Below are 26,712 nucleotides of genomic sequence, written 5' to 3'. Positions count from 1 at the left end.
ACCTGAACTCAGGAATTAGAAGGGGTATCCAGACACTTTTGGCCATATAGTGTTATCTACTCCAGGTTGCTGAGGGCACCTTTCTATAATATTAGTGCCTATATTCATGCAGGATCTTTGAAGCAGTTTACTCATTAGCCACAAAGGTCTGTGAAACCCAGGCAACCTTATTCGCCAACACTCCAATTCCCACTTTAAAGCACTCCATAAACAAAGGCAGAAGACAAACTGTTACTAATCACACTTCCAGGAGGTGAGAACTACAAGGTCTGTGAATTGAGAGTTCTGAGAACACTGACAGTAACTTATACATATTACAAACACCAAGAAAGGGTCATGTCTCTTTGGGCTTGACTGGCACTTAAAATATTATCCATATTCAATCAATCAATCACACTTCATGGGTAAATTGATCAAATAAGGTCAGTATACAAAATAACAGTTCTCATGGGGGGGGATAAAAGGCTGTTTAATTCCAATACAAAGTGTCACAAAAGTCAGACATTATACGCTATTGCTCATTTCATATTTAATAAACTGCATTTCCAGTTTTTTCTTTTGTTCAGGTTAAATGCACAACCGTGCAAAGACATTACCAAAAATAAACAAACAAAAGAAACTAAGCAAAATCAATGTCCTAAACTCACACTGAAAAAAGTCAACTTTTTAAACTCAACTTTGAAAGAATATGCAAATCTGAAACAAATGACCAATCGTAAGTAATATTACTAAAAAGGGGAACGTCTCAACAAAACCAAATCTACTGGTTGTCAGTAATTACCATTACTTTGGCTGCTAGATTCAGTTTAGTAATGGGTTTATTTCTGCCATTAAAGGGATTTAAAATCTCCTACGATCCAGAAACAAACATCAAAACCAACAGGAGGATGTGTCAGGGGAGCGAACCAAATGGAAGCAAAATCACCTACTCGAGTTTTGCCAGCATTGTTTCCACCATCTTTGGCAGAAACGATTCAAGGAAGTGGAAGAAGTCTTGAAAATGTCCTGAAACATCATTGGTTGGGCAGAACTTAATCACTGCCTTCATGCTTTCGCCCACACCCACCACCGTGCCGTCCACGCTGAATTCCAGCAGGTCTCGGGGGTTGGCCTGCTTCTCCATGATGTGCTGCGTCACCCTGCTCTCCAAGGTGCTGCTGCCCCCTTCAGGCTGGGAGGCCTCGTCACTCATTTTCAGTAAATCCTTGCGGACCTTCCGCCGGCCAGCCCAGACCGGGTGCGTCTGGGCCCAGCTCCAGTGAACCGATTCTGGGTGTTCAGCCCAAGGGTCCAGCCTCTGCCTCTTGCCCTGTGGAGAGGATGATGGGCCTTCATCCACAGACAGGGGCCTCTTTACACCGGCATGAGCTGATACCTGAGGGCTGCAACCCTCAACACTCTGGCCCTCAACTGCTTCCTCCACTGTCGCTCCCTGTCCAGCCTCGCTCGGGTCCAGACGTGCATGACCCTCCACAGGTGTGCACTTCAGGACGTCTCTGAACACCAGCTCTACCACCGAGCACAGCCTGCCAAACCAGACAGTACGGCAGGCATCGCCACCCTCGCTCGGGTCTGTGCGATGCCCGTCGGGAAGGCTGGCTGCTCTGAATGGGATGCAGATCTCCAGGTGCCTGTAGGGGGCATCGCAGGCGGCCGCCGCAGCTTCCCCATGCGGCGTGAACAGCCGCACCAGGCCCCACGACTTGCCTTTGGCCGACTTGCGCTGGAACTGCAGGCTGCGGCAGTACTTCTCTGCCTCGGTGAGCTCGTGACGGAGACTCCTGTGTGTGCGCTCGCTCAGGTTCCCCGCCACGTTGTGCTGGAGCTCAAAGGGATCCAGGATGGTCACGGGGCCCAGTTTGGGGCCCGCCGAGGGCCTCAGTTTTGCCACGCAGCCCTCGGGCTCGTCGGGCATCTCCTCGTCGCCGACAAAGTCCGCGATGGGCAGGGCGCAAGTTTCCCTCAGACTTACCACCACTGAAGGAAAGTCAAACTTGGAGTAGAACCGGAAGAAGCCAAACAGTAGTGTGCCTGAAAGAGCGAGAGTCAACACCAGAGAGAAGTCAGCATCTTAGCAATGGAGTCCCAAACAGCCAGACGACAAAGCGCCGACGACGGACCGAAGAATCGCTCTCCTGGAAGGAAGGCGTGAGCCAAGGTCAGGCCGTACTCACAGAGGTCGTCCGTGTTTTTACTGGGGGGCACACTGAACGGCTGGCTGGGGAAGGTGCAGTCCCACCCGTCAATGACACACACCTCCTCCTCACCTGCGAAAAACAAACAAACAAACAAAAAAAAAGCACAGCAGGCGTCATGTTGTTTTTTTAAAAAGATGTTTCTTATGCCACCACTTCTGTGCATGTACCTTTATTATCTCCTCTCAGCTTTATGGCCCATTAAAAAAGGTACTATCAGCACTCTGTCACTGTAACACCTGAAATAAATCATCCGCACATATTGCAGAGGGAGATGAGTAATTTAGCAGAGATGATCAAAGATAAAGGCTCTCTGTTGGCCTTCTTTATATTACCATTTTTAGGGTGTGTGTGTGTGTGTGTGTGTGTGTGTGTGTGTGTGTCTCAGAGATTCTTTATGGCTATTAGGGCATCACTGGTAAATTAGTAGTGTGTGATGTTTCTGAGATGCACAGACATTTCTTTTTTTTTTTAAATGCTGTACTGATGGTCTCATGCCATGCTCCAGAGCTGAGAGAAGAGGTAGGGTTAGCATGGAGCCCATTCAACCCTGTGCTCTCCCCACCAACTAAGAGCCGATCTACCCCCATCTACAGCCCGACTGCAGCACTTACATGCCATGCCCCTGAGCTTTTCCACTGTGGGCAGGACGGGCGGCTCCACACTCTGCAGGTAGAACACCACCAGGAGGGTGAGCGCGTAGTTATTCAGCAAGGGACCGCCGCCAAACGGATTCCCTGATGGAGGGAGGGAGGGAGAGAGAGAGAGCCTCACTGTGTAACATGGTGGGAGTGTAAAACCGGGCCAGTGTGGCAGCACTCATTGGGCGGTTAAGGACCAGCATGTGATCATCTGGCAGTAAACCAATCATACAGAGAGAAAACAAGTACACACAATGTCTGCTAGATGAAGACAGATGCACTGTAAGCCAAGCAGAACTAACGCCAGCAGCCTACGAAGAAGAAACATGCGCTTGTAAATGGATTAGCGCACATACTAATCTGTAGCCATGGTACCTGCCAGCTGCTTCTGCTTGGCCCAGAACCGAACAGTGTACACTAGAGGGCGCACTCGGGAGTCCAGCGCCGAACACAGCTGCAGGAAACGGGTATTCCTCACCGCCAGCCTCCCAAGGGGTTAGAGGAGAGAGAGAAAGAGTTAAGGTGGTGGGTGTCTCCTACATTCCTCCCTGAGGGGAAGAGGCTCCTCCTTCACTACACGTTGACTGGATATCTTCAGACAACTCCCCTCTTAGGCAGCTCTGCCCACCACCAATAAGAGTCCTTGGGTTGCACTTGATAAGAATATCTCTGCCAAACACGTAAACGCGCATGATTATCACCTGGGTGACGGTGTCCAATATGCATGTTCATGTGTTGCTGCGCACACTGCCTACAATGTCAACACGCTGTCTTTGTCTATCACTCGCTGTCGTAGGTTCACTGGGAACCTGAAATTTTCCCCTTACAGCTGATTTTAAAGAAGCAGGCAGGTCTTTGAGCTCCTGTGCGTCACTCGCATCCGCCAGAACGTGACTGACTCAGTCAGACGGCAATACTTAGATGAGCCAAGCTTAGAACAGCATGACGCTGACTTACTAATGGTTTATGGCTTAAAGTTTTGAGTGGAATTCACTCTTGTGAAATTGGCCTCTGCATTACGCTCATCAATCATCTCACGCAGGCTGCTGTACATTCTCGGCAGGACTGCACGCAGGAAGACACATGCAATTACACCCCTAGTTGTGATGAGGTAAAATGATCAAATCTCGACTGCAGTGGCTGTGAGGACTACCTGTTGTTGATAGTGATGTCACCCTGTAGCGCGAGAGGCCGGTAGTTGAACTTGACCAGGGGCAGGCGTGCCGTGCTCACACACTGCACCTTGTGCACGCCGGGGACACACTTCCGCAGGATAGCCGCCACCAGGTCCAACAGCTCGGCGGCCGAGGCCGAGGCCAAGTCGATGTCGGACAGGATGGAGTCCTCCGAACGCCCGTCCTCTGACCGGTCCTCGCCCGTCTGGAGAGGGAGCAGAGATGAGGCAGGTTCACAGGACAGCGGTGGACCGGATTAGAGATTCACTGATCGTCGCTATAACAACACGTGTAACGTTAGGCGTGTGCATACGTGCGAGTGAGAATGGCGTCACTGCTGTGCAACACAATGATATAAGCATACAATTATTAGACTACACAGAACAGAGCAATGTTACGCCGTTTCGGAATCAGGTGGGACCGCACCTGATCAGACGTTCTTGCCCGGCACTGGAAGGCCTTGGTGTTCTCCAGGTCTAGGACCAGATCCAGGTCACAGCCGTGGACACCAAACGTGTTGACGGAGGATCCAAAGGGGATGATCTGGCAGTCTGCGTCCCACAGCAAACCAGCACATCAAGAGACCAGCAAACGAACACACCACTGCTCTTCCCATACAGCAGAACCACGATTAGTGAAGTGAAACTAAGTAACAAACAGCTGGAAATAGCTCTTCTGAAAATATACGTTCTTCTAAACCAGAATGCAACTGAGCTACCGAGAAGACATAACTATTTAAGACTTCTTGTGACAAACCAGTAGAAAAACAAATCTAGCTCCTCCCCCTCAACGTTTACACTTCGCTATGATTGGCCAAGCGACATGTCTGCTGGGGGAGGGGGTGTGGTCATGTGCTGACCTGGCAGGAACTCGGAGAAGACCTCCTGCAGCAGCTGGACAAGGAGCTCCCTGGCCTTCCGGTCCCCCTCGGACAGCTGGAAGGTCTCCACCACCTTCTGCATTTGCTCATTCACCTGCCACAACACATCCCATTAGGACACCCGTTTCCCCAAAAGGGAAGATAAATAAATTTGGGAAAGAACACCGACATACTCTATTGAAAGCATGCCTTTTGCGTATTGCAGTATAATTTGACTGGGCACTACAGAACGTGTCCACTGCGCTACGGATAGCTGACTAGATTGTTGTTTCTGACAGGGCTTGATGGTATCCTAAGACAATGGCCTATATGCAAAAGAGTGAGGATATGTTTTTAGGAAAATAGCAAAATGTTCCTGTAAACGGAACGCCCTCTTTTGTGCCGCGTTTGCAACCGTAATCGAGCAATCCTTACCGAGCCTGCTTGGCAGAGTTCGTAGCTGAGTTTCCCCATGCCAACTTGGGCTTTCTTGGGGTCGTGCTTTCCCCTGCCTGTGAGCTTGAACTCCTTCCTCTCCCTGGGCTTGACTCGGAGCTTCAGGCCATGCAAACTGTGCTCCAGCTGAGTCAAAGCAGACTGTGTGCCGCCAGCCTCGGCGAACTCCACAATGGCATACACGCCCTGCAAAAGAGCACAGGAGTGTGCGCACACGCACACACACACACACACACGCGCGCGCGCACACACACACACACACACACACACACACACACACATGGTGAGCCTGAGCCTTAAATATCACAGGCGTGGTGGACATGAGGCCATCTGCCCTAAACGGGGTCTCTGCTGCACGGACCCTCTCCTTGTCCATGATGACCTCAGTCACGGGCCCAAAGTGCTCAAAGTACTCCTCGAGCTCGGTGCGCGAGGTGGCGGCTCTGAACCCGCTGACGAAGACGCTGTTCTCCTCCTGAGACTTCCTTTTCGCGCGCAGCCGGCACAGGTGCTCGTGCTTCTTTCCCCTGACGTGGTCCTCGAGGCTGGGTTCTAGGGACACCGAGGCAACACAGCTCAGGTCAGCTAAGCGAGATTACAACACTCTTCCCTCAGCAGCAATCACAGTGTGCGTCTGTTCTGTCCTTCACACCTCTCATACCAAACCGCAACTAATCAGCTTTGCCCCTCTTGACTAACAAGCAAGCTTGTTAAGTTATATTGTATAAGTTAGCTTTCAGCGCACGCTAGCTGACTAGGCTAACCCTTTGTTGTTAGTTACATAAAACAAACGAAATTTATCAACTTTTTTGTAAGTCTCGTATATAAAATTAACGCATTTCAAGCTGATAGCACGGATGCTAACTAGCGTTAGCTCACTAGTTACGTTGCGTTTACGTGCGCTAGACTGGAGGTATCAAGCAGTCGAAAAACGTACTGTTGGGTATGGTAACATCGCACAGCTTGCAGTGAAACCCTCTCGGCGTCGTTTGGATGTCGTTATCAGCTTCCATTCTGTTCGTAAAGCGACGCTTAAACCTGCTTCCCAGATCAGACCGTAAACTAGCCAGCTAAATCAAATCTCCCTCCATACTTTCCGACTGTGTTCACCACCCTTTTCGGCTACCACGGAAACACAGAATTGTGCGCTTTGGTTCCCCTCTACACAAAGCATTGAGTTGCCTAACATTTCATAATACACCACCATTTAACAGCCAGCTTGAACGACTGGATGGACACCTTCGGCATCTTTCTGACGTGAAAAGGTTGTTTTCCTGTATCAAACTGGTCAGCTGGTAGCTAGCTCCTTAGGTCATGATTTTGTGTGTTGACATATCACCACCCACATATCCCACTTTTAGGGGTTTTTAGAGTGGCCAGTCTAGTCTCTGAATCAAATCTGTATTAATAAAATACATAAAACCTGTATTCCATGCAATTATTCTGAAGAATTTAACCTGTCTTCCCCAATCTGTCTTGTCTCCTTATGAACATCTAACTCAAATGAGTTTCTTTAGTGGTAACTACCTCATATCGAGCATCCATAGCAGCTGCAATTGGCATGCAAATTTTTGATGAAACATGAAAATGAGGTTTCATCTTGGTCATACTGACAAGTGAAACAAAAAACAGAATAAAAAAATAAAATAGACTTTAGAAGAATGAACTGAGAGCACAGATTTTATTGATAATTTCTCAAAAAACTTTACTTAAGTCATAAAACATACTACCTTAACATACAAGTTGGTGACAGCCTGGAAGAACTTGTTTACTAATCCTGTTTTTAAAGATTTTTTTTTAAACAAACATGAGATCTAAAATCTACGAGTATAGGATATTTTCAAGCAAGAAATAAAAAAGGACATTTTTGTTAATACAAAAGATTATATTCCATCCTTTTCAAGCATTAAAAAAAAAATGTAAAAATCCACAAATTTCAAAAAAGACATTTAAAATGACAGCATTTTTTGTGGCATTCTTTTTTTTTTAAGTCAAACTGGTAAGAAAAAAACAGTATAAACATCATAATTCTTGTGGTCCAATATATAAAAAAGCACTATACTTCACTTTAATATTTACAACTACTCCTCGGGATCAGTGCTTTACTTCCTCCTTGTTCGCTTCAGGGGAGCTGAAGAGATGACCGTTTCAACCTTTTTCTGAGCTCTGGTCCCACGACGAGGGGTCGCTACTGTGGGAATATAATATACAGTCAGGACAAACAACTGCCATTTTCTGTTTAGCAATCCAAATACAAAACTAATGGATCTCAAATCAGAATGGTACTGGAAAAAGTACTACTACTATGATATTGCACTCCAGTAGTGAAACTCTTATTTTGTCGGTCTGTGTGTGTGTGACTGGATAATCTAAGCACAGCTACAGGTGTCCGTGTCTAACAATACAAGAAATACAAAAATTGTATTATTGTATCATGCAAATATAGCTCAATGTGTCATTAAAAATAAAACAGCATTACTCCACCTGAGGTAGGGCCCTCGGCCTGCGCGGAAACGTCCCGAGCCGCTTTCCTTTTGCCCCGCTCAGGTTTGCCGTTGTCCGCGGCAGGCTCGCTCGGTTCTGCTTCGGCAGCAGGAGCCACCCGCGTCGCCGGTGCCCTCCTCCGTTTGCCCAGCACGTCCACTTCTACCTGAGCTTGTGGACGGGCCGCTTTGCCCGTCTTAGTTTTTGGCGTGGACTTCACACCCGGTGTTTCCTCGGCCGCAGTCTCCATCTCCTTATTTCTGTTCCCCCTTTTCGGACAGGCTGCCATGCCATCATTGGCTCTGGAAGCAGCTGCTCTTCCTCTCCCGGCCCGTGAAGCATTCTCCTCAGCAGCCACCTCAGACTGCCGTGCAGCAGGTTCATCTCGTCTCTTCACCACTCCCCCTTTGCGGCTTTTGGCTGGGGGACCTTCTGGCTGTTTGGTCTCCATGACCGAGGGCTCTTTAATAGCCATAGCTGCCGGGTCAGCCTTCTTTTTGGACTTCTGCTCGAGTTCTTCCTTGCCCAATTTGACCTCTCTGATGCACACCAGATCGGAGTTCCAATTAACAGTTTTCTTGGAGGTTTTCCTGTTTTCACAGTCGAGAGCAGATTCTTTGGCTGTAGTCAACTCCTCAGCTTCCTTGACAGAGTTGTCCTCGCTTGAAACCTTGGCTTTCTTAGCCAGCCTGCCTCGTCCTCTCTTACCCACGACCTCGCTGCCAGTGTCTTGAGCTCCTCCAGGCCCCGCCTCAGCAACCGGAGTCCAATTCTTCTCCGATGCGGCCACCCTCCCTGCCTCGCTAGTCTCTCTGACTCGTTCTTCTGGTACGGGAGCATCTTCCACTTTGACGGTGGCTTTCCTGCCACGACTGGACTTGACAGCTGGAGGAGGAACCTCGGCAGCAGCTGAAGCCGTGGCAGCACCACGCCGTCCTCTTTTGACAGCAACCTCCGGCTCCCGGATGGTAGCCGCCCTTTTACCTCGCGCAGATTTGATGGCTGGGGCTTCCGTCTGTCCTGCACGATCGCTGTCCACTTGCGGCTTGTCTTCGTCTACTTCCTGGGTGTCTTCTGAGGCCTGAGCTTTAGGCTGCATTTTTCTCCTGCCTCCCCTGATGTTCTTCACCACCACTTGCTCGCAACGCACAGGCTCAGTTGCTGATGCGCTGGGTTCTACAGCAGGTTGGTTTGCCTGAGGTTTTAGCACTCTGGGCCTGGCCCCTCGGCTGGACCTGGCTGGTGGGTGTACAACCGCCACAGGCTCAGCATCAGCCGGTGGCTCAGCGACCACTGCTTGGTCCTTCAGAGCCCCTGGTTTTGCCCTCCTCCCCCGTCTCGGCTTCACCGCAGACGTTTGCGGTTGTCCATCAGACACAACCACAACCTTAGAGCTGTCTGGTTCCACGTTAGCTGTGGTGGATTCGGTCATTTCTTCAACTTGTGCTGCCTTCAGGGTTTCCTTCTTGCGTCCCCTGCCTCTCCTACTTCTCGTGTTGGCCTCTGCCAAAGACTGAAGTTCACTGCCTCCTGGTGCCATGTCTGTTTCCACAACCACACCTTCAGGAACGATCATACGTTGTGGTTCTTGTGTAGTAGGGACAAGAAGGGACTTCTCAGCCTCCTGCTTAGCGCCTCGTCCTCGTTTGCCATTGGCTGCAGGAACTGGCGATTTCTGTAAGGCCTCTACCACTTTAGGAGGTTCAGCAGTCGTCGGGTCAGCAGATGTCTTTGTCTCCAAAACCTGCCCGACCATGACATCAGGTTTAGCTTTCTGGGCCCTCCTGGCTTTAGCTGCAGATGGACATTTTGAATTCTGCTTGCCATCTGCGACGCTCTGAGGCAGTTTTGGTGCCTCCACACGCCTTTCTTCTTCAAAATGGTGCTTTGGAACCATCCCTCTAGCAGATCTTCTAACAGGACTCGGCACAGGGGCGATCTCGAGCTCCACGACAAAGGCCTTACCTCTCCTCCGTCTCGGTGCAGGAGTCTCCACGGCATCAACACTAGTACACTTGTTCTTTCCTGGCACTACAGCAGACGCAGAATCACCACGGTCACTCTGCTGGGGTTTCTGTGCTTTCACCCGTCCACCATGCTGGTTCTTCTTAGCATGACATGATTTTCCCACTTGCTCAACAGCAGACAAAGATGGAGTGGCATCTAGGTCTTGATAAGTGCACTCGGCTCCCACAAGTGGATCTAAGATTTGACTGTTCTCCTTAGAACAAGATATTTCAACTGAGATAATCTCGTTCTCTTCGTCTGATTGGCTCATTTTTGTTTTCAGGGTGGTTTCTGCCTCTTTCTCCAGCTCTACCTGTGAAACCTCCTGGATAGCAATAGCTGCCTCGGTTTTGCTGTTCATGCCCTCAGCTGGGCAGATGTTTTCCTTGTCTTCCAGATCCTCATCATCTTAAAAAGAAGTCAAAAAAACATTTCCAGATATAATGAAAACAAAACTAAAGTTACACTTATGTAACTTTCCAGAATTGTAGGTGAAAAACAGCTGAATATTAGCACAGCCATTACATTTGCATTTTTTCCAGTATTTGGCACGTGCTCCATGGCAACTTACTAATGAACGTACAACAAGAGTGTGTGGTCCCTGGGAAGTGAACTCTACCAAGAGAACTATGGGAGCACATCTGACATTAACTCACCTTCCACAGACAAAACATCAGAGGCCACAGAAACCAGAGGCTCTTGTATCTGAGAATAAAAGGAGGAGTAAATTACCATAGTCTACAGAGCATTACCTGCATTAAGAAGGTGTGTGCTTCATAGGGAGCGTGTGTAATCTGGAATCAGGTTTCTCTGGATGGGAATCAGTTCTTACCTTAGCTGACGCACTCGTGTTATTTTGTTTCGTTTCAGTTACATCAGAGGTTAACTTTCTCATTGGTTCTGCAGGTTCAGTGAGGTTCTCCACCGCGTTATCCCTTCTCCGTTTGGGGGTCTTCAACTGTTGAATGCCACTCAGGTCTTCCTCAACAGGTCCGCTCTTCTTCAACTGTTGAATGCCACTCAGGTCTTCCTCAACAGGTCCGCTCTTCTTCAACTGTTGAATGCCACTCAGGTCTTCCTCAACAGGTCCGCTCTTCTGTTTGGGGGTCTTCATCAACTGTTGAATGCCACTCATGTCTTCCTCAACAGGTCCGCTCTTCTGTTTGGGGGTCTTCATCAACTGTTGAATGCCACTCAGGTCCTCCTCAACAGGTCCGCTCTTCTGTTTGGGGGTCTTCATCAACTGTTGAATGCCACTCAGGTCCTCCTCAACAGGTCCGCTCTTCTGTTTGGGGGTCTTCATCAACTGTGGAATGCCACTCAGGTGCTCCTCAACAGGTCCGCTCTTCTGTTTGGGGGTATTCAACTGTTGAATGCCACTCAGGTCTTCCTCAACAGGTCCGCTCTTCATCAACTGTTGAATGCCACTCAGGTCTTCCTCAACAGGTATGCTCTTCTGTTTGGGGGTCTTCATCAACTGTTGAATGTCACTCAGGTCCTTCTCAACAGGTCCGCTCTTCTGTTTGGGGGTATTCAACTGTTGAATGCCACTCAGGTCTTCCTCAACAGGTCCGCTCTTCTGATTGGGGGTCTTCATCAACTGTTGAATGCCACTCAGGTCCTCCTCAACAGGTCCGCTCTTCTGTTTGGGGGTCTTCATCAACTGTTGAATGCCACTCAGGTCCTCCTCAACAGGTCCGCTCTTCTGTTTGGGGGTCTTCATCAACTGTTGAATGCCACTCAGGTCCTCCTCAACAGGTCCGCTCTTCTGTTTGGGGGTCTTCATCAACTGTTGAATGCCACTCAGGTCTTCCTCAACAGGTCCGCTTTTCTGTTTGGGGGTCTTCATCAACCTCTTCACTCCAAATACCTTCTCTACTGGCTGCCCCTTGAACTTAGGGGTTTGCATTAGTTGCTTCACTCCAGTAAGGTCCTCCTCTTGCTCGGTTTTGTACTTAGAGGTCCTCATAATGCTGCTGAGGCCTGAAGAACACACTGTTTGGCTGCTATCCAACTTTTTAAATCCAGTTGTGTCTTCCAAGAGCATTTCCATTTGTTTGGGGGTGTTAACAAGCTCTTTAACACCTTTCAAACTCTCCTCCTGAGGCTCTTTTCGCTCCTTAGGAGTCCTGGGTAATCTGCCACTCAGGTCTTCTATTGGTTCAGCTCTCTGCTTAGGTGTTGTCATAAGCTTCTTGAGTCCTGTAAGACAGTCTGATGGTGCAGGTTTCTGCAGTGGTGTTTGGCACACTGTCTGAGACCATTCCGCCTCCTCCTCCTCCATCTGGTCTTCAACAGGCATCTCTAGCACTGAAATGACTTCAGAAGCAGGGAAGTCATTCGAGTTATTAATTTGAGAAGGACTGTCTTGCTGAAATAAACTAGCATCTTGGTTGTCCTTCAGTAGCCGAGATACAGCTTCACTGTTGTAATGTCCAAGTCTGGCCGTGGTGGCAACGCTCATGGGAGACACTATCATTTCACCTATCATGGTATGTGTATAAATGAGTTAATGAGTTTAAGATAAATAAAAATGCATTTATTATATTTTTTACAACAATAATATAACTTCATAAACACACCAACACTTACCCAATTCCTCAGGAGTGTTCATCACTGACATTTCAGCTACAGAGCCAACAGAAACACCAAACGGGGTTTCTGGACACTCACTAACCCGCTCAACAACGCTCATGCTGTTAGCTGGGGTTTTAAATATCTCTGCAACACCTGCAAAGGCAAGTCACACATCGCGGGTATTGGCGGAAGAATAAGAGAGTGAATGAAACATGAACAAAAAGGTCGCTGAATGAGTCATCTCACCTGTGAAGTCCTCGTCCATTTCCCTGTCCTTTGTGTACAGCACAATGTTGGACACCGTTTTAGGGACTGCACCTGTAGTCTGGGCACTCCTCATATAAGCTTTGCCTATGACAACAGTAGCAGGAGAATCTGCATGGCCAGTGCTGGTATCATCCTTCAGTCTTCGTACAGGGGTCTGCAAAGATAAAACAATGAATGGCCACCCCAGAACATCTGAGGTCAAAGCTCACGTCCCAGAGCGAATAACGTTGCATCAACCGAGACATGCCAGGGTGCCAGAAATAGTGCATTCACCTGAGGTTGGGTCACTCGAGTCTGCTTGGCTGCCTTTCTCCTGGGCACCGTTTTCTTAGCTTCAAGATCTGTCTGAAGTTTGATTTGGCCAAACTTCACTATGTCAGCCCAGGAACTGACAACTTTGAACATGAATAAAAACAAATAAGTTAACTATGTGCACCAATACCTAAACCAGCACTGGAGTAGTTTTAAGTACAGAGGCACCAAATACCCCAACATTATGCTTTACCTTTCAGATTGGCTCGTGAAGCTCCACTGCGGCGGGAACGCATGACCTTGAGAGCACTCTTCAGCGCACTTCTCGGGGTCTTCCTAGACAACGCCTTCATGCTAGTCCTCCTCAGGTTCATCTTGGGTGTCACACTATCCAGGGGAACCTCTGAGACAGATGTCGCTCCTTTCACCTCTCTCTCTTGGTCAGAGACCGGTGACGGCGTGCTGACCTGCGACACCGAAAATCGTCCTTGGACAGTAGGTGTCTGGGTCAATGACCCCTCACAAGGTCCAGGCATCTTAACTGACTCATTTGATCTTCTCCTAGTGGAGTTGGGGGTCTTGGGTGTTGCTGTGGCTGGAGATGGCGTAGGAGTCTGGGACTGGCTTTTTTTACCTTTGGGTGATGGGGTTTTTGCCTTTGGGCTGTGGGCCTTCTTTGCCGGAGAAGAAATCTTGGCTGGTGAGGCCACTTTGGCACCCTTACCAGGGGACGATGTTCGTTTGGGCAAAGCGCTCTTAGCTGTGTTCTCTTGGATGGCCTCATCGAGAAGGAAACTCTGTGGACAGCAGAACAGGGTTCGTAGCAGGTTTATACTCAATTAGAAAGCAATGACAGCGTAATAACAACCAGGTCAAGCTTTACCATTAGACCGATAGTGGATGCTCGCCGGAGGAGTGACTGGGGTTTTTGGTAGATGCTCAGGCTCCGTCTTCCAGGGCTCGCCCCTCTACGGAGGGGAGAGTTGGGTGGCAAGCGTCTATCAAACAGCTCAGGGCTCAGCTGACCACCGAAGGACACCCGCTTTCTCTTGGCCACAGGAACAGGCAAGTCAGCCTTTTTATGCTTCTTGCCAGAGGGTTGGACATCACCTATGGAACACAAGATATTCAATAATTCTTTTAGATCTGGAAGCCATTAAAAGACAAACGTGATGCATCAAGACCTAAAGTTTTATAATCCTACAATGGAATCATTGACAAAACCACCAAAACAATGTAGAGTGGGAGAAAAACATACACAATTTCTTAAATAAACATTGCATCACAAACAGTAGACCAGAGGTATAGAATACCACTGCAGACTGCCATGCCATCAGCACCAGCAACAGGTGTGGGCTAGGATACTACCAGGCAGCCCAAACCCAGACAGGAGCAACTGAGGGTTAAGGGCCATGCTCAGGGGCCCAACAGCGGCAACCCGGCAGCAGCGAGGCTTGAACCAGCAACCTCCCAATCACAAGTCAAGCACCCCAACCGCCCCACTTAAACATGTCTAATGTGATATCTGTATGTCACAGACATTAACGCCTACTACATTACAAATTTTCAAATTCATACAATTCTCTAGCAAATCAGCCATTACATTAACATCATGTGCATTATTTACAGACATCATACACATTTAGACACACTGTTCTGATGAGTTCATTCTTTTGCAGTTTCTCTCACTCATTTCCCATTTCTATATTCTGCATTGCTCAAACATCCTTCCAAATGCTGTAGGATAACAGAGCCTTTACAATTACTCAGTAACAGGCAGATGGCGGCAGTCCTACCTTTGTTCTCACAAGCTGGCGTGGTCCCAATCTCATGCAACACATCTTTGACTTGAAACCTTTTGCCTGCGTTTGCCCTGGGGGAGGTCCTGGAGACCAGCTTGGGTTCAGGCTCATCAGCGCATAGGGGTGGCGTCTGGGACTGGCCTGCTTCGGCCCTCCTGGGGCCTGGAGAGGTCTGGGGGCCTGGCTGTCTTTTAGGGGTCACTGCTGGACTCTCTGGCCGAGAGACCGCACTTCTTCTGCCTTTCAGGGACTTGGGCATTTTCTCAGCATCCGAAGACTCAGACAGGATTTGCTGGGCCACCTCTTTAGCACTGAACGTCGGCGGTATTGCTTCATAGCTCTTATTCTGAGGACTATGGGTGATGCTGCATTCTAGTGGTGTGGGGGTGTCCGGGCCTGAAGAGCTCTTCTTGTGTTTAGTGGCTGAACCCGGCACAGCTGGCGGGACCATCTGTACACCCGCAAGTGGGCCCTCCATAGGGTGCACAGTGCCGTCAAGTGCAATGCCGTCACCTCCATTCGCAGACCCAACATTCGAGGATCGCCGCTTCTTCTTACCCAGCCCAGGAGTTACCGGCACATCTTTTTTGCTGGGTACATCCGTGTGAGTGACCGGAGCCTTTCTGGGCTCTTCCCTGTCGTCTCGGGGCCTTGAGAGAGGCGTACCGGGAGGAGCTTGGCTTTTCTGTGGCAATTTGGTAGCCAGATCCTTCTTCACCACGTTGCAGAGCTTCAAGAAGGGCGACTCGCTGTGGTCCATATTGGGTCTGGGCAGCTGACTGCCACTGCCCTTGGCAACCTCAACACCCTGGTCCAAAGTGGGCAGCAGGTTGGATCCATCCTTCAAACAAGAGTCTGGAAAAGCACAAGACACACGTTAATGAGGTTTCACATTTTTCCTACAGGCCAATTGGTGAATATGAAAACGTAGTAAGAGCCAAATCAAGACAGTGTTGAGCACGTGTGATATACACACACACACACACACACATCGCTGAGGCATTCTCTCTCACACAAACAAAGTGGTTGCTTACCTAAAGAATGCTCTGACTTCTTTCTGTCTGTGGGGCCAGGGGTGCTCCCTGCTCGCTGGTCTTGCAAGACCTGGGAATGAAACAAGGACACAGCACAAAGACAATGAACAAACATGAGTGACAAATGCAACAAAGGGCCAAGCTGCCAGCCACAGTACTCCAGCAACTCTGAGAAACGTCATGATCAACTGAGAGATTTGATTGGCTAAAGCTCACCTTGATAGCTTCACCTTTCTCCGTTGTGGACAACCTTTTTTTCTTGGGAGTTGGTGGAGGTGGGTACTCAAACCTATATTGTATTAAGTAATGTAATTTTCAATAATAAATAACCAAAGCAGGTACATGTAAATAAACTCAAACATTAAAAATAACGATTAAAAATAGCTAAACATTAAGTGAGAATAATTCCAGAAAAAAAAGGAAGCACATACCTAAAAGAACGATCAATAATTGTGATTAGATCTCCATGCTTTAAACGCTCAGACTGCTGAACAACCTCCCCATTGATGTGAGTTGGATTGACGGAGCTCAAATTTGTCAAAATCAGCTTTAAAACGAGCACATACACAGAGGCACAGTGTGTGACATCCATGAAATTATATGTTCAAAAAACAAAAAACCTTACAGTCGTTCCATGATACTGCACAATATTTAGGTTACCTCTTTATTTTCATTCTGTTCAATTCTGCATTGCTCTTTGGAGACGTGTGGCAACTGAATCCGGATATCACAGTCAAGCTTCCTAGAACAGGTACACGGTCCATCATAAATCTGCTGCGTGTACATGTTGAGCAAACTAATGTCCAAAAACACGACATAACCTAGTGCCACACCATGCAGCGACATCCACTAAGACAACGCATCAGCAAGCAAAATGCACACAACCACCGCATTATTATCTATATGCACCGTTTTATTCGCGACTGTGACCGACCTTCCAAACAGGCAGGGTGCTGTAAGCGGAAATTCGGTCCCATCCGCGCCGTTCCTCTTAATGACCACTACTTTACCGAACAGAGGCATCTTCGTTTCGACTTACCTGGTGGAAAATAAAACAAAACAGCTTCGGTACACGCTATGCACACACCGCAGGCTTGTAGCTAGCCATCTAGGTTTAGCACAAGTGAAGAAACCTGTATGTTAGAAGACTGTTATAGCTACCAAAATAAATCGGTAGCTAGCTACAACCAACATGTGCTTTAACGTGCCAACGAGTTAGCCACCACGTTAATCTAGCTATCTAGGTTAACTAACGATCACGAAGCCATAGTTATCTATGTAATCTATTAGTTGCCTAGGTTAACTAACATGATCATGAAGCCATAGTTAAGTTATCTATGTAATATAAATACATAACCGGAAGGCTTAGACTGCAAGAAGATTAGCAGAACACGTAGTTTTGTTAAGTCAACATAATCGACTTAGCTGGCTGGCTAAGACAATTTAGGCGGATAAAGAGATCAAGGTGGGTCACAATAAATGAAAACCTTAGCTAGGCATGTACCTTATTGTTGGGCTTAATAAATAATATCGTTAAGTGTCTTTACAGTACGAACACTAGCTTTAACTATCTAACGCTAGCAAAGTTACAGATCAACAAAACGTCTTAAGATCCGTTACGTTCACGTTAGAACTAGCCAAGCCTACAACGATCAGCGTGAAAAACACAAACGTCTTACCTGAGTTAAAATAAATCCAGATGAAATATTTCATCGATGTAAATAAAATTCTCTACAGTGTGATACACAAATTAAAAGGCAACATTAGCTTTATTAGCTATCTAACCGAGCGCTCCTCACTGACTCAACTACGTTATAGTTAGCTTAGCTACCTAGCTACGCCAAACTGCTACTGGAACCAGCAAGATGCGGAGTGGTGCGGGAAATAAATCCTTCCGCTGAAAGCAAAGGTATCTAAACACCTTGTTTCTATCAGACATAGAATACAACAGTACAAACACCCAAGATATCCTAATCGATTTTTTTTTAATTTTAGATTCCAATCCCGCACAATTTTATATTACAATTGAGAACTATATTGTGCGGAAGGATAAATGGCAGATAACTACTCAGCGTTTAAAAAGTGTTTGAAATTCCGCGCGAAGGCGCCCGATTGGTGGCCGTTGTAGCCTATAGAAAGGCCCGGAGCCAATAGTGAATGGGTTCAAGTTCTAACTGCAGTTGCTTCGCCTGCTGGACACCGAGCAATCTATAGACCTACCTGTACCGACCACACGATGTACTGCATTGATATACTGTATCTGAGTTCATATGATCTTTTCCCACAGGCTTATCACCAATACAGTTCAAATTGCTTTCATTTAACCAACGCTATAAGGTACCGAATCGAAGAAAAAAAAAATCTATTACCAAATACAGATTTTGGCGCATTATATACAGCCCAACTAACTGGCTTAGTATATAGTACTATTTGTTATGGGCTCCACTAATAAAGCCAGAAACCGTACTAGGTTAAGCTTCAAAGGTAAACTGTCAAACTCTGGGTATATGCGAATGCTCATTAGAATGCTGAAATGTTTACATATTTTGCTTACCTCTAAGTCAAACTAATAGACCAACTTATTAATCTGTTTACATATTTGTTCAAGCATACCTCGATAGCATTTCCAGAGGGCCCGATGTAGCGCTACTCTCATGACGTTTGTTGGAGATCCAGTAGCCTTTTCTTCCTAGTGAGGGAAGGCTTGGACATTGGCCAATGAGAAGAGGAGCATCTAGGTTTATGACAGCCTGTAATGTTCATATCCTCAGTGCAAACTTTTTCACTTACTTTGTCCTTGGCGCCGACCACAGCGGCTGTATGAACACTGGCCCCCAGCCCCCAGTTTTGCACAGTCAACACAAACCTCAAGGGTCAACGACACTACTCGCTTCTGCCTGGCCCGTTTGTAGTCGTGCTTTGACAACCAAAGCTGATTGGTCTCTTTTAAAGCGGTCAGCATGATCACACAGCTGATTGGTCTCTTTTAAAGAGGTCGGTATGCTCTTGCATCTGATAGGCCTCTTAAAGGACGCACCGGATGCATCACTGAGCTGTTGTATATACCTCTCCTAATGGAGTTATTTTTGGTTTTTTTTTGTTGTCGTCATTTAAAAAAAAAATTTAGTTATGTCCAGTTTTTCCTAAGGTCATATGTGCAGAAAATCTGTTAAATTCACTTAAATGAAATTCTACACAGACCTACTGTTCTTCTATGTGCTTTCATGGAAAAACAGGAATAAAACCACAGACAGCTCGTAGAATGTGCACTGTGTGGATCGTTAACTTTCATCAGTTTGTTTGTTTGTCGACCTGCTTAGGCCTGTCCACGAGCCCATCTTTTCATTTCTTGGTTTTCATGCACGGACGTCTGATGTGTGATGTTCAGGTCCGTGTCATGTCGTTCCTAATTGCCCCAGTCAGCTAGTTGAGTTAAACATTCAAATATAATATGAAGATGCAGACTTCAGAATTAGTTAAAGAGAATAGCTGGTCCTGTCCTTTACTGCAGGTTAACGTTAGCAAGCATTATTGAGGAACCCTCCTGGAGAATGTCTAACAATCAATCAATCAAAGAGCCCACATTTTTAGTTGTCAGAAGTGATTATGTATTCAGCCCACCTTTTTACATACTAGTGTTTGCATTCGCCACCATTACATCCAAACCATACATTAGTCAACATATGCAAACTAATATTCAACACCCACACCAGTTGGAACCCGTTACCACACATTCCAAGAGAAGACTTCTCTTAACCTTGTCCTAAAGAAGATTGTTTTTCTATATGGTCCTGAGCCTGGTGGAGAGGTCATATATGTTACCCTGAGGTTCACCAAAGCCTACCCAGGATCCTTTGCAGAAGCCTGCAGAGGTCTCTGCCCTGTTTGCAAATCATTCTGAAAGGGCACAGAATCTATACTCCTCTTTGTCTTATGTTATTACTATGGCTAATGCAATGTTAGGCCTCTTTTCCCTGTTAACACTCTTTTTATTACCTCAGTCCTTGACTGGGGTGTGATGTTCATGTCTTTGTTCAGTACTGGGGTGTGATGTTCATGTCTTTGTCCAGTACTGAGGTGTGATGTTCATCATTGAATTCAAAAAGTAAGCAAAAAACAAAGCAGGGGTATAGTTCACGAAACAGGATTTCTGTGGTTAGCTCAAATTGTCCAACAGGACTATCACTCGACTCTTCTCCAATTGGACAGTCTTAACTTTGGCCTCGTAATCCTTAACTGAAAAATCCTCAAAGTTGAGGAATGTCCAATAGGAATGTCACTCAATTCTTCCCATTGGACAGTCTTGACTTTGATCTTAAGTTATCCTAAACTGAGAAATCTTGCTTTGTTGACACTCCCTCCCCCCGCCCGGTTTTTGATCAGAGATCCGGACCAGAGTCTTCACAGAGGAGGAAGGAGCAGTGAAACTGAGCTTCAGTGCCAATCTTCAGTGCCATATTTCTGCAAACATTTGACCTGAAATATGACCTGATAGTTAAGTCACAAAACTGTCTAACAAGAACCCAAGTACACAACCAAAACAATATCCATTTTCAATTATTTGTTAAATAAAAACAATCCAACATTTAATGCCTTTGTTGGAAAAGGTATGTGATATCTTTCATTTGTATGTTATGTTCCCTCATGTATTACAGTTTATTTGTGCTCATAATTAAACTGCGTTAAGTATTATGGGAAGCTGTTTGTGTAAGAGGGTCTTTGTTCCAGCCATTCCAAGATAAAGGTACAATGTGTTGTGGTCCGCCTGACCATCACTGTAATACGCTGGAATTGAAATAACGCAGACGGCCCCCGAAGAAGGCAGGAACAGCCTGTTTGTAATGGACCGAAATGTAAATGGAGCATCTATGTCTCTTTTAATGACCAATTGGCTACGTTTTCTGTCTTTAATAACAGACACGAATGGCCATTGAATGGTGAGAGCAGTCTTATTAAGACATTTATAAGACTGTCTGAAGTGCCTTTTTTGGAGATGGTTTATGCTAAATGAACCTATACTTCCCAGCTATTAGTACCCAAACCTCACTAAGACTTGGTGTGTTTCTTGAGCTGCCCCAGTACCCTGAAGTTGTCCTGTAGCAGCAAAGCAGCTGTGAACCTGATCATCTCGCAACATCTCATCTCCCAGCCCATCCCTCGACGACGCTTTTTATGTTCGTATGCAGTGATTGGTTTTCACCAAGCATCACTCTTCTCATTAAACCAAAATGTTCTGTTCTGAAAGTCTGCCAGTACGCCTCTGGCTTTTCCATGTTGCCTTGAGCAAACTTCAGATGGGCAGCAGTGCTATTTATGGAGAGCAGTGGCGTCCATCCACGCACACCGTTCACGTTCCCGTTCACCTGCTGGCAGACTCATGAACATTGACGTTACTCACTGCATGAGGTCCGTAGGTGTTTTGGTGTTGCCCTGGGGTTCTTTGTGACCTCCGTCATGCCATTGGAGGGGTTTCAGTTGGATGACCACTCCCTGGGAGACCAACAGTGATACCGAACTTCCTCCATTTGTATATCATCTGCCTCACTGTGGACTGGTGAAGGCCAAACTCTTTAAAACGGTTTTTGTAACCCTTTGCAACCTGGTGAGCAATGGTCACATTTCCTGAAATACTTAGTTTGAGGCATGGCACTCTTCCATGAAGAGAATACTTCAATAGTGAATAATACCTGATCAAAATACCAGACTCCAAATATCCCTTTCAACTACCTGACACTCCTAGAGGTTTTCATACTTTTTCCCATTCAATATTGCATCAGTTGTTCAGATAAATGAAAGGACATTTTTGTGTTGTTTAATTGGGATATTTTTTTATCTAATCACTTTTCACGCATTTTATGCAGAAAACATCATTCTAAAGGGTTCGGACTTTTGAAGATGCACGCCCCATACAAGCAGTGTTCCAGTCCAGTTTTCCTCCACGGAGATGGAGACTCCCAGCATATGCACCTCTTATTCCTGCTAGTCCAGTCCCAGGAAGATACTGCACGCTGTCAGTCAAGGTACAGGCGTTCCAATACAGATATCGTAAAGGGTTTGCATTTAAAAGTACTGATCCGGTATCGCCATAGCAGCATGTTCTTGGCGTTATGTTTAGGGAACAGTACTAAACATGCATGGGACCAGTAAGACTGCATCCAGGTGATTCTACACAAAAATCCCCAATTCAGATTCTATTATTATAGCACTGTAGACTAACCCAAGTCTACTACAAAGACAGAAATTGAAGGCATTTCTTCAAGAGGGAGTTCCAATAGTTCACCATATGGAACAGAGACCATGAAAAAAAAACAGCATTATCAGATCTGAACAATCTTCATTTAAGTAGTAATACAGTAGCAGAGCTAGTTATATTGTTGTAATACTCCAGGGGAACTGTTACCGGGGTAAATCCGACAAACTGAACAGAGGCAGACATTTTTTTCAACCATGATTTATGTCATTTTTTTTCCTGTGCACAATTTATATGAGTGCAAATAATTTTTTTTTCCAATGTTTTATTTCCATGAAAAACATCATCATCATCATCATCATCATCATCATCAATCTGAAACAAACAACAACTCTTCATTTTTTCCCCTTTTCCTCTAATGGTTGTAAAAAGAAAAGAAAAAAATCATTGCAGAAATACAACTGCATCTACTCTTCCAGTCTGTTTTTCAACTCAATCACAGTCACTCTGAGTTTTCTCTTTATATATATTTATTCATATATTTTTTTTGTAAAAAATCTGTCTCTTGTAAGCTGGAAAAGAGGAGGTTCAGCTAACTCAGTCATACGTCAGGTGTCCACGCCTGAGATGTTGGAGTGAGAGAGGAAACTCTGCGAGTCCTTGGATTCCTTTGTCCTGCCCACCTTTTTGCTTTGACACGTTTGTCCTCTTCCTCTGCAAATGTCTGTCCAACTTAGCCTGGAGGGTTCTCCCAAACGTCCCTCCCCCTCTCTTCTTAAGTCTTTTTTTCAGATGCCCCGAACGATAGACATTGCAAGAGCAAATGAGAGAGAGAGAGAGAATTGCCAGAGTCCGATAGAGAAGAGAGGAAGAGGAGGATCATGGAGGAAACCCAAACAGCTCCACGTGCTCCGCGCAGGCCACCAGTCTCCGAGAGGAACCTCTGCAAAAGTGTGTCTGTCTGGTACATGTCGGGGAAGGGACACAGTAGTCGGTGGGCGGTGGGCGGAGACTGCCGTCAGGGCGACTGTGTGGGCGGGCTGCTTTGGGCGGAGCTTGTGGAGAGGGAAGGGCTACAGCTGCCCGTGGGGGCGGGGCCGGGCCGGGAGCTGGCTCCGCCTACAGAGCTCTCTAGGCCCTCCGAGTTCTCCAGCATCTCCTGGATAAGAGGAGGCATGGACCCAGGGATCTCCATCTTCAGAGTGATCACTCGCTCCGCTCCTAGAGAGAGAGAGAGAGGGGGCGGGGGGGGGGAGAGAGAGAAAGAGAGAGAGAGAGAGAGAGAGAGAGAGGAAGCGAGAGAGTGAGAGGGAAAGGGAGGGAGGGACAGAGAGAGAGAGAGAGAGAGAGAGAGAGAGAGAGAGAGAGAGAACAATGATTATTTGATCACAATTATTTGATACACACAAGGGACAGCTTGTGTGTATGACTGTGAGAGACAGAGCTTGTGTGTGTGTGTGTGTCTGTGTTCCTATGCATGTGAAAGAGTTTGTGTGCGTTTGAGCAAGTGAGACGCTCACCCTTGGCACTGATGCTTCGTAGGTCTGTGATCTTCATCAGCATCTTGGGGAACATGTGGGGTTTATGGGGCCTCCTCTTCCTCACATAGAGCTTCAGGGCCTCCAACAGAGGCTCCTGAAGGACATCCACTTTTTCAGCCTCCTCCAGGTCTTGCCGATCTACACACACACACACACACACACACACACACACACACACACACACACACTTGAAACCACAATCCTGCTGACTAGCCTAACAACACAAGTCAGCATTCAGGTTCACGGAAAACACAAGCAGTGACTTAAATGAGGTGTTCATTTTGCTGCCACCAGGGGGAGCAAGAGGTATAGCAAACCACTCCAGGCATTTAGTACAACCAAAAGTACAGGCATTTAGACAACCAAAAACCACACGACCTGGATTTACTGGTCGCAGCAGGGCTCAGACCCAAAGCCTAATGATTTATTTGGTTTATTTGTTTGTTATTGTATGGTATTGTTTATTGCACTGATTGTTGTCTGTTACAGATCTTATATGTATTTTGTACTTCTAGGTATCCACATTGATTCCTGTATTCTACAGTAATGTAGTTCATTGGTATATTGGACTCTAAGCTACTGTACTGGCTTGGATGGATTCTATGAGTAAATGACAAAGCACTTTTGTAAGTTCTGGATAAGAGCGTCTGCTAAATGCCAGAAATGTAAATGTTTGGTTGGTTTTCTTTAAAGACTTCAGGGTCTGTTGCAAGCATGTCTCGTTAAAGGCTGCACAATGAGGAGTGTGGAGAGACAAGACTCCAGCAGTTACCTCCAGTTTTAACGGCTGTGGCACATTTACCCCAACTGAATGTGCAGGAGTAAATGCTTTGCCAGTGAGTCTGTGTTCACACGAGCGTGTGTGAACGTGTGTGTATGTGTGTGTGTGAACGTGTGTGTGCGTGAGCGTGTGTGCATGACTGTGTGTCAAAGTCAAAGTTATTTATATAGCGCTTTTTACAACAGCCGCTGTCACGGAGCAGCTTTACACATGTCCAAGTCCAAGCCCCCAGTGAGCAAGCCAAGGTTGACGGTGGCAAAGAAAAACTCCCTATAGAGCACGAGGAAGAAACCTTGAGAGGACCCAAGACTCAAAGCATGTGTGCGAGAGCTTGTGTGCATGTGTGTGTGTGTGTCACCTCCACAAAGCAGACAGATGGCGCTGAGCAGGCCCGTCTCGGCGTCGTCCATCTCTAGGGGCAGCAGCTGGTTGGCGAAGGCAAACACCAGGTCCGTGAGCGGCCCGAAGCCGGCGTTGTGCATCTGCGTGCGGTTGAGCGTCAGCCCGTCCGAGAACGTCATGGTGTCCTGCTCCGGTGTGTAGCGCGTGCAGATGCGCAGGATCTAGCACAGACGGAGATTAAGACGGCGGTCAGATGGGCACGTCAGACGGTCCCGCGCTCTGATGGCGGGACCCCTGTCCCGTGTGCCAACACTGCTAACGAGCAGCAAGATCCAGGAGCTCTCTGCTGGACTCTGCCTTTATTCTCTCCCAGTCTGTCTTACTCCTACCATTCAGTGCAACATTTATATTTACTATAAATATAATACAAAAATAAACAAAACGGCAACGAAATTGTAGAACATCAGACATTTCAATGTCTGAACCAACATGTAATACAATGAAGTATACAATAACAGTAAGGACAGATTACAAACAGTCTAAATAATTATAAATGTATCTTTTATTTTCTCTGATATTATGGCAGTTTTGTAGAAACTACATTTTTCTGTTTCCCCTGGTAATATTTTCTGTTTTGTTAGTAACTCTACGCAGAAAGGCCTCTTCTGAGTGTCGGGGGCTGAGTTGGGTCTGAATGGTTGAGGTGGTACCAGAATTTGCAACATCTTTTCTTGATATCCAGTAGGAGTGGAGATCTGCCCAGTTCAGTGCTGCTGGCCAGATTCCACACATTCCTGTTTAACTGCAGGATGTCTCTGCAGAATTCAAGAAGCTGTAATTCTGCGGGTGTTCGGGCCCAAATTTTTTTTGTATTTGCTCTAGTGCCCAGAATTCATTGTTGTAGAACATTTTTTTTCTCTTGGAATCTGGTTTTGCTTTGGAAAATGATTACCTATTTTGTGTTCATGTTTACTTCAAGGGCCCCGTCTCTAGAATGTATTCCTAACATTGACATATTCTTGTTAAGTGCTTCTTCTGTTGGTGCTAGTTAGTAGATAATTACTAAATTATTTGCATACATCAGACAATTATTTCTTGGTCTTCTAAAATGAGTCCTGGAATAGATTAATTTTGTAACTTTGTGGCCAATTCATTTATATAATATATATTAAATAAAGTTGGACTAAGACTGGAGCCTTGCTTTACTCTGTTTTAATTAAAATATTCTGTTTGTTTGGTGCTGGTTTTTACCCAGCAGTCTGTGCTAGTGTACATTGCTTTTATTATACTGTACACTTGAACCCCTACAGCGCTTTGGAGCTGTTTGAAAAATAGGCCTTTGGTCCATGCAGTGTTAAAGGCCTTTCTTAAAATCCACAAAACAGGCAAAATGTTTTTTCCCTCTAGATTTGCCCTCTAGATTTCTTGTGAACATGGTTTTTATCAGGGCCTGGAGAGTGCAGAGATGATCCGCTGTTCTACGTTTAGAGATTTAGAGATATGTTTATGAGATTTATTCCTTACATTGTGATTGTTGAGAAATGCGTGAATCCTAAAATTAATAAAACCACAGAAAACTTGTACACTGTTATCACGGACTCCTCTGTCAATTATGGGATTGGATTTGTCGCCATTTCAGAAGATCGGTGCGATTAGGCCTTTGTTCCAGATCTTTGGAATTTTACCGGAATCCAAAAACCTGGCTTAAGTTTCTGCACTGCCATTTGAAGTTCAGGACTGCTATGTTGAAGCATTTCTGGCACAATCATGTGGACTCCAGAATCTTTGTGGAACGTCAGCTGATTCTTTTCATTTCTCGAATTCTAAGGTCAGTTGCTTCTGTACCTTTACATTCTGGGTTTTCACACAATGATCCAAAATTTGTTTTCCCGATATTTCCATTTTGGATTGATATGAATTATTTTCCTTTTGTTTTGTTTAACGATTTCCACATATCCCAGAACGTATTTTAATTTCAAGTGCTTTTTCAAATGTCTGATAAATTAGGGGGCATGTATCGGGCCTTTTTGTATTGCTTCAGTGCTGCTAAATAATTTAGACACAGTTCTTGGCCTGTACGGTGTTCTAAGGATTTTGCACATTTTCTCC

The 26,712-nt window shown here is 46.2% G+C and overlaps 3 protein-coding genes across 12 annotated transcripts in view; all 3 read right to left on the bottom strand.

Annotated features, from left to right (window-relative positions):
- Positions 1 to 452: 452 nt before the first annotated feature.
- tut1 (terminal uridylyl transferase 1, U6 snRNA-specific) lies at positions 453 to 6,639 on the bottom strand. 2 transcript variants are annotated; one of them, XM_027009242.2, is made up of 10 exons: positions 6,264 to 6,639; positions 5,688 to 5,878; positions 5,306 to 5,512; positions 4,871 to 4,985; positions 4,438 to 4,562; positions 3,990 to 4,216; positions 3,212 to 3,324; positions 2,810 to 2,932; positions 2,175 to 2,267; positions 453 to 2,031 (listed from the first exon to the last, which is right to left on the bottom strand). In XM_027009242.2, exons 1-10 carry the CDS (start codon positions 6,337 to 6,339, stop codon positions 926 to 928), a joined length of 2,376 nt encoding a protein of 791 aa, XP_026865043.2. In that variant the 5' UTR covers positions 6,340 to 6,639; the 3' UTR covers positions 453 to 925. The 2 variants fall into 2 exon arrangements, with proteins under 2 accessions (XP_026865043.2, XP_026865044.2); XM_027009243.2 differs by having other exon boundaries at positions 3,212 to 3,321; positions 6,264 to 6,638.
- A 354-nt stretch (positions 6,640 to 6,993) lies between these two features.
- On the bottom strand, positions 6,994 to 18,564 carry mki67 (marker of proliferation Ki-67). Of its 2 annotated transcripts, XM_035533488.1 has the most exons (17): positions 18,540 to 18,564; positions 18,363 to 18,438; positions 16,684 to 16,788; positions 16,410 to 16,491; positions 16,181 to 16,296; positions 15,966 to 16,038; positions 15,750 to 15,819; positions 14,710 to 15,570; positions 13,797 to 14,023; positions 13,167 to 13,710; positions 12,935 to 13,056; positions 12,641 to 12,815; positions 12,410 to 12,547; positions 10,650 to 12,301; positions 10,474 to 10,522; positions 7,811 to 10,225; positions 6,994 to 7,517 (listed from the first exon to the last, which is right to left on the bottom strand). In XM_035533488.1, exons 3-17 carry the CDS (start codon positions 16,770 to 16,772, stop codon positions 7,429 to 7,431), a joined length of 6,702 nt encoding a protein of 2,233 aa, XP_035389381.1. In that variant the 5' UTR covers positions 16,773 to 16,788; positions 18,363 to 18,438; positions 18,540 to 18,564; the 3' UTR covers positions 6,994 to 7,428. The 2 variants fall into 2 exon arrangements, with proteins under 2 accessions (XP_035389381.1, XP_035389380.1); XM_035533487.1 differs by lacking the exons at positions 18,363 to 18,438; positions 18,540 to 18,564 and adding an exon at positions 17,429 to 17,566.
- A 3,747-nt stretch (positions 18,565 to 22,311) lies between these two features.
- Positions 22,312 to 26,712, bottom strand: part of raraa (retinoic acid receptor, alpha a) — a 101,367-nt gene continuing 96,966 nt past the window's right edge. For all 8 annotated transcript variants that reach the window (XM_035533671.1, XM_035533667.1, XM_035533666.1 and 5 more), the window contains 3 exons: positions 24,620 to 24,824; positions 23,460 to 23,618; positions 22,312 to 23,160 (listed from right to left, as the gene is read on the bottom strand). In XM_035533671.1, coding sequence (XP_035389564.1) covers positions 22,958 to 23,160; positions 23,460 to 23,618; positions 24,620 to 24,824 — 567 coding nt within the window. In that variant the 3' untranslated portion in view covers positions 22,312 to 22,957. The remainder of the gene's footprint in view (positions 23,161 to 23,459; positions 23,619 to 24,619; positions 24,825 to 26,712) is intronic.

This window comes from Electrophorus electricus, chromosome 14, assembly GCF_013358815.1.
Source record: "Electrophorus electricus isolate fEleEle1 chromosome 14, fEleEle1.pri, whole genome shotgun sequence".
NCBI classification, from domain to species: Eukaryota; Metazoa; Chordata; class Actinopteri; order Gymnotiformes; family Gymnotidae; genus Electrophorus; species Electrophorus electricus.
This window is presented reverse-complemented; position numbering and strand designations above follow the sequence as displayed.

Bases quoted from the DNA above. Each gene is read 5' to 3' on its own strand.
- tut1 (XM_027009242.2), bottom strand. From the start codon at position 6,339: ATGGAAGCTGATAACGACATCCAAACGACGCCGAGAGGGTTTCACTGC. The intron at 4,986-5,305 runs GTAAGGATTGCT...GTGTTGTGGCAG, and splicing joins AACTCTGCCAAGCAGGCTCG to GTGAATGAGCAAATGCAGAA. The intron at 2,933-3,211 runs GTACCATGGCTA...TCCCTCCATCAG, and splicing joins CAAGCAGAAGCAGCTGGCAG to GGAATCCGTTTGGCGGCGGT.
- mki67 (XM_035533488.1), bottom strand. From the start codon at position 16,772: ATGCCTCTGTTCGGTAAAGTAGTGGTCATTAAGAGGAACGGCGCGGAT. The intron at 16,492-16,683 runs GTCGGTCACAGT...TACCTGTTCTAG, and splicing joins GCACCCTGCCTGTTTGGAAG to GAAGCTTGACTGTGATATCC. The intron at 12,816-12,934 runs GTGAATGCACTA...TTATCTTTGCAG, and splicing joins CTCGAGTGACCCAACCTCAG to ACCCCTGTACGAAGACTGAA.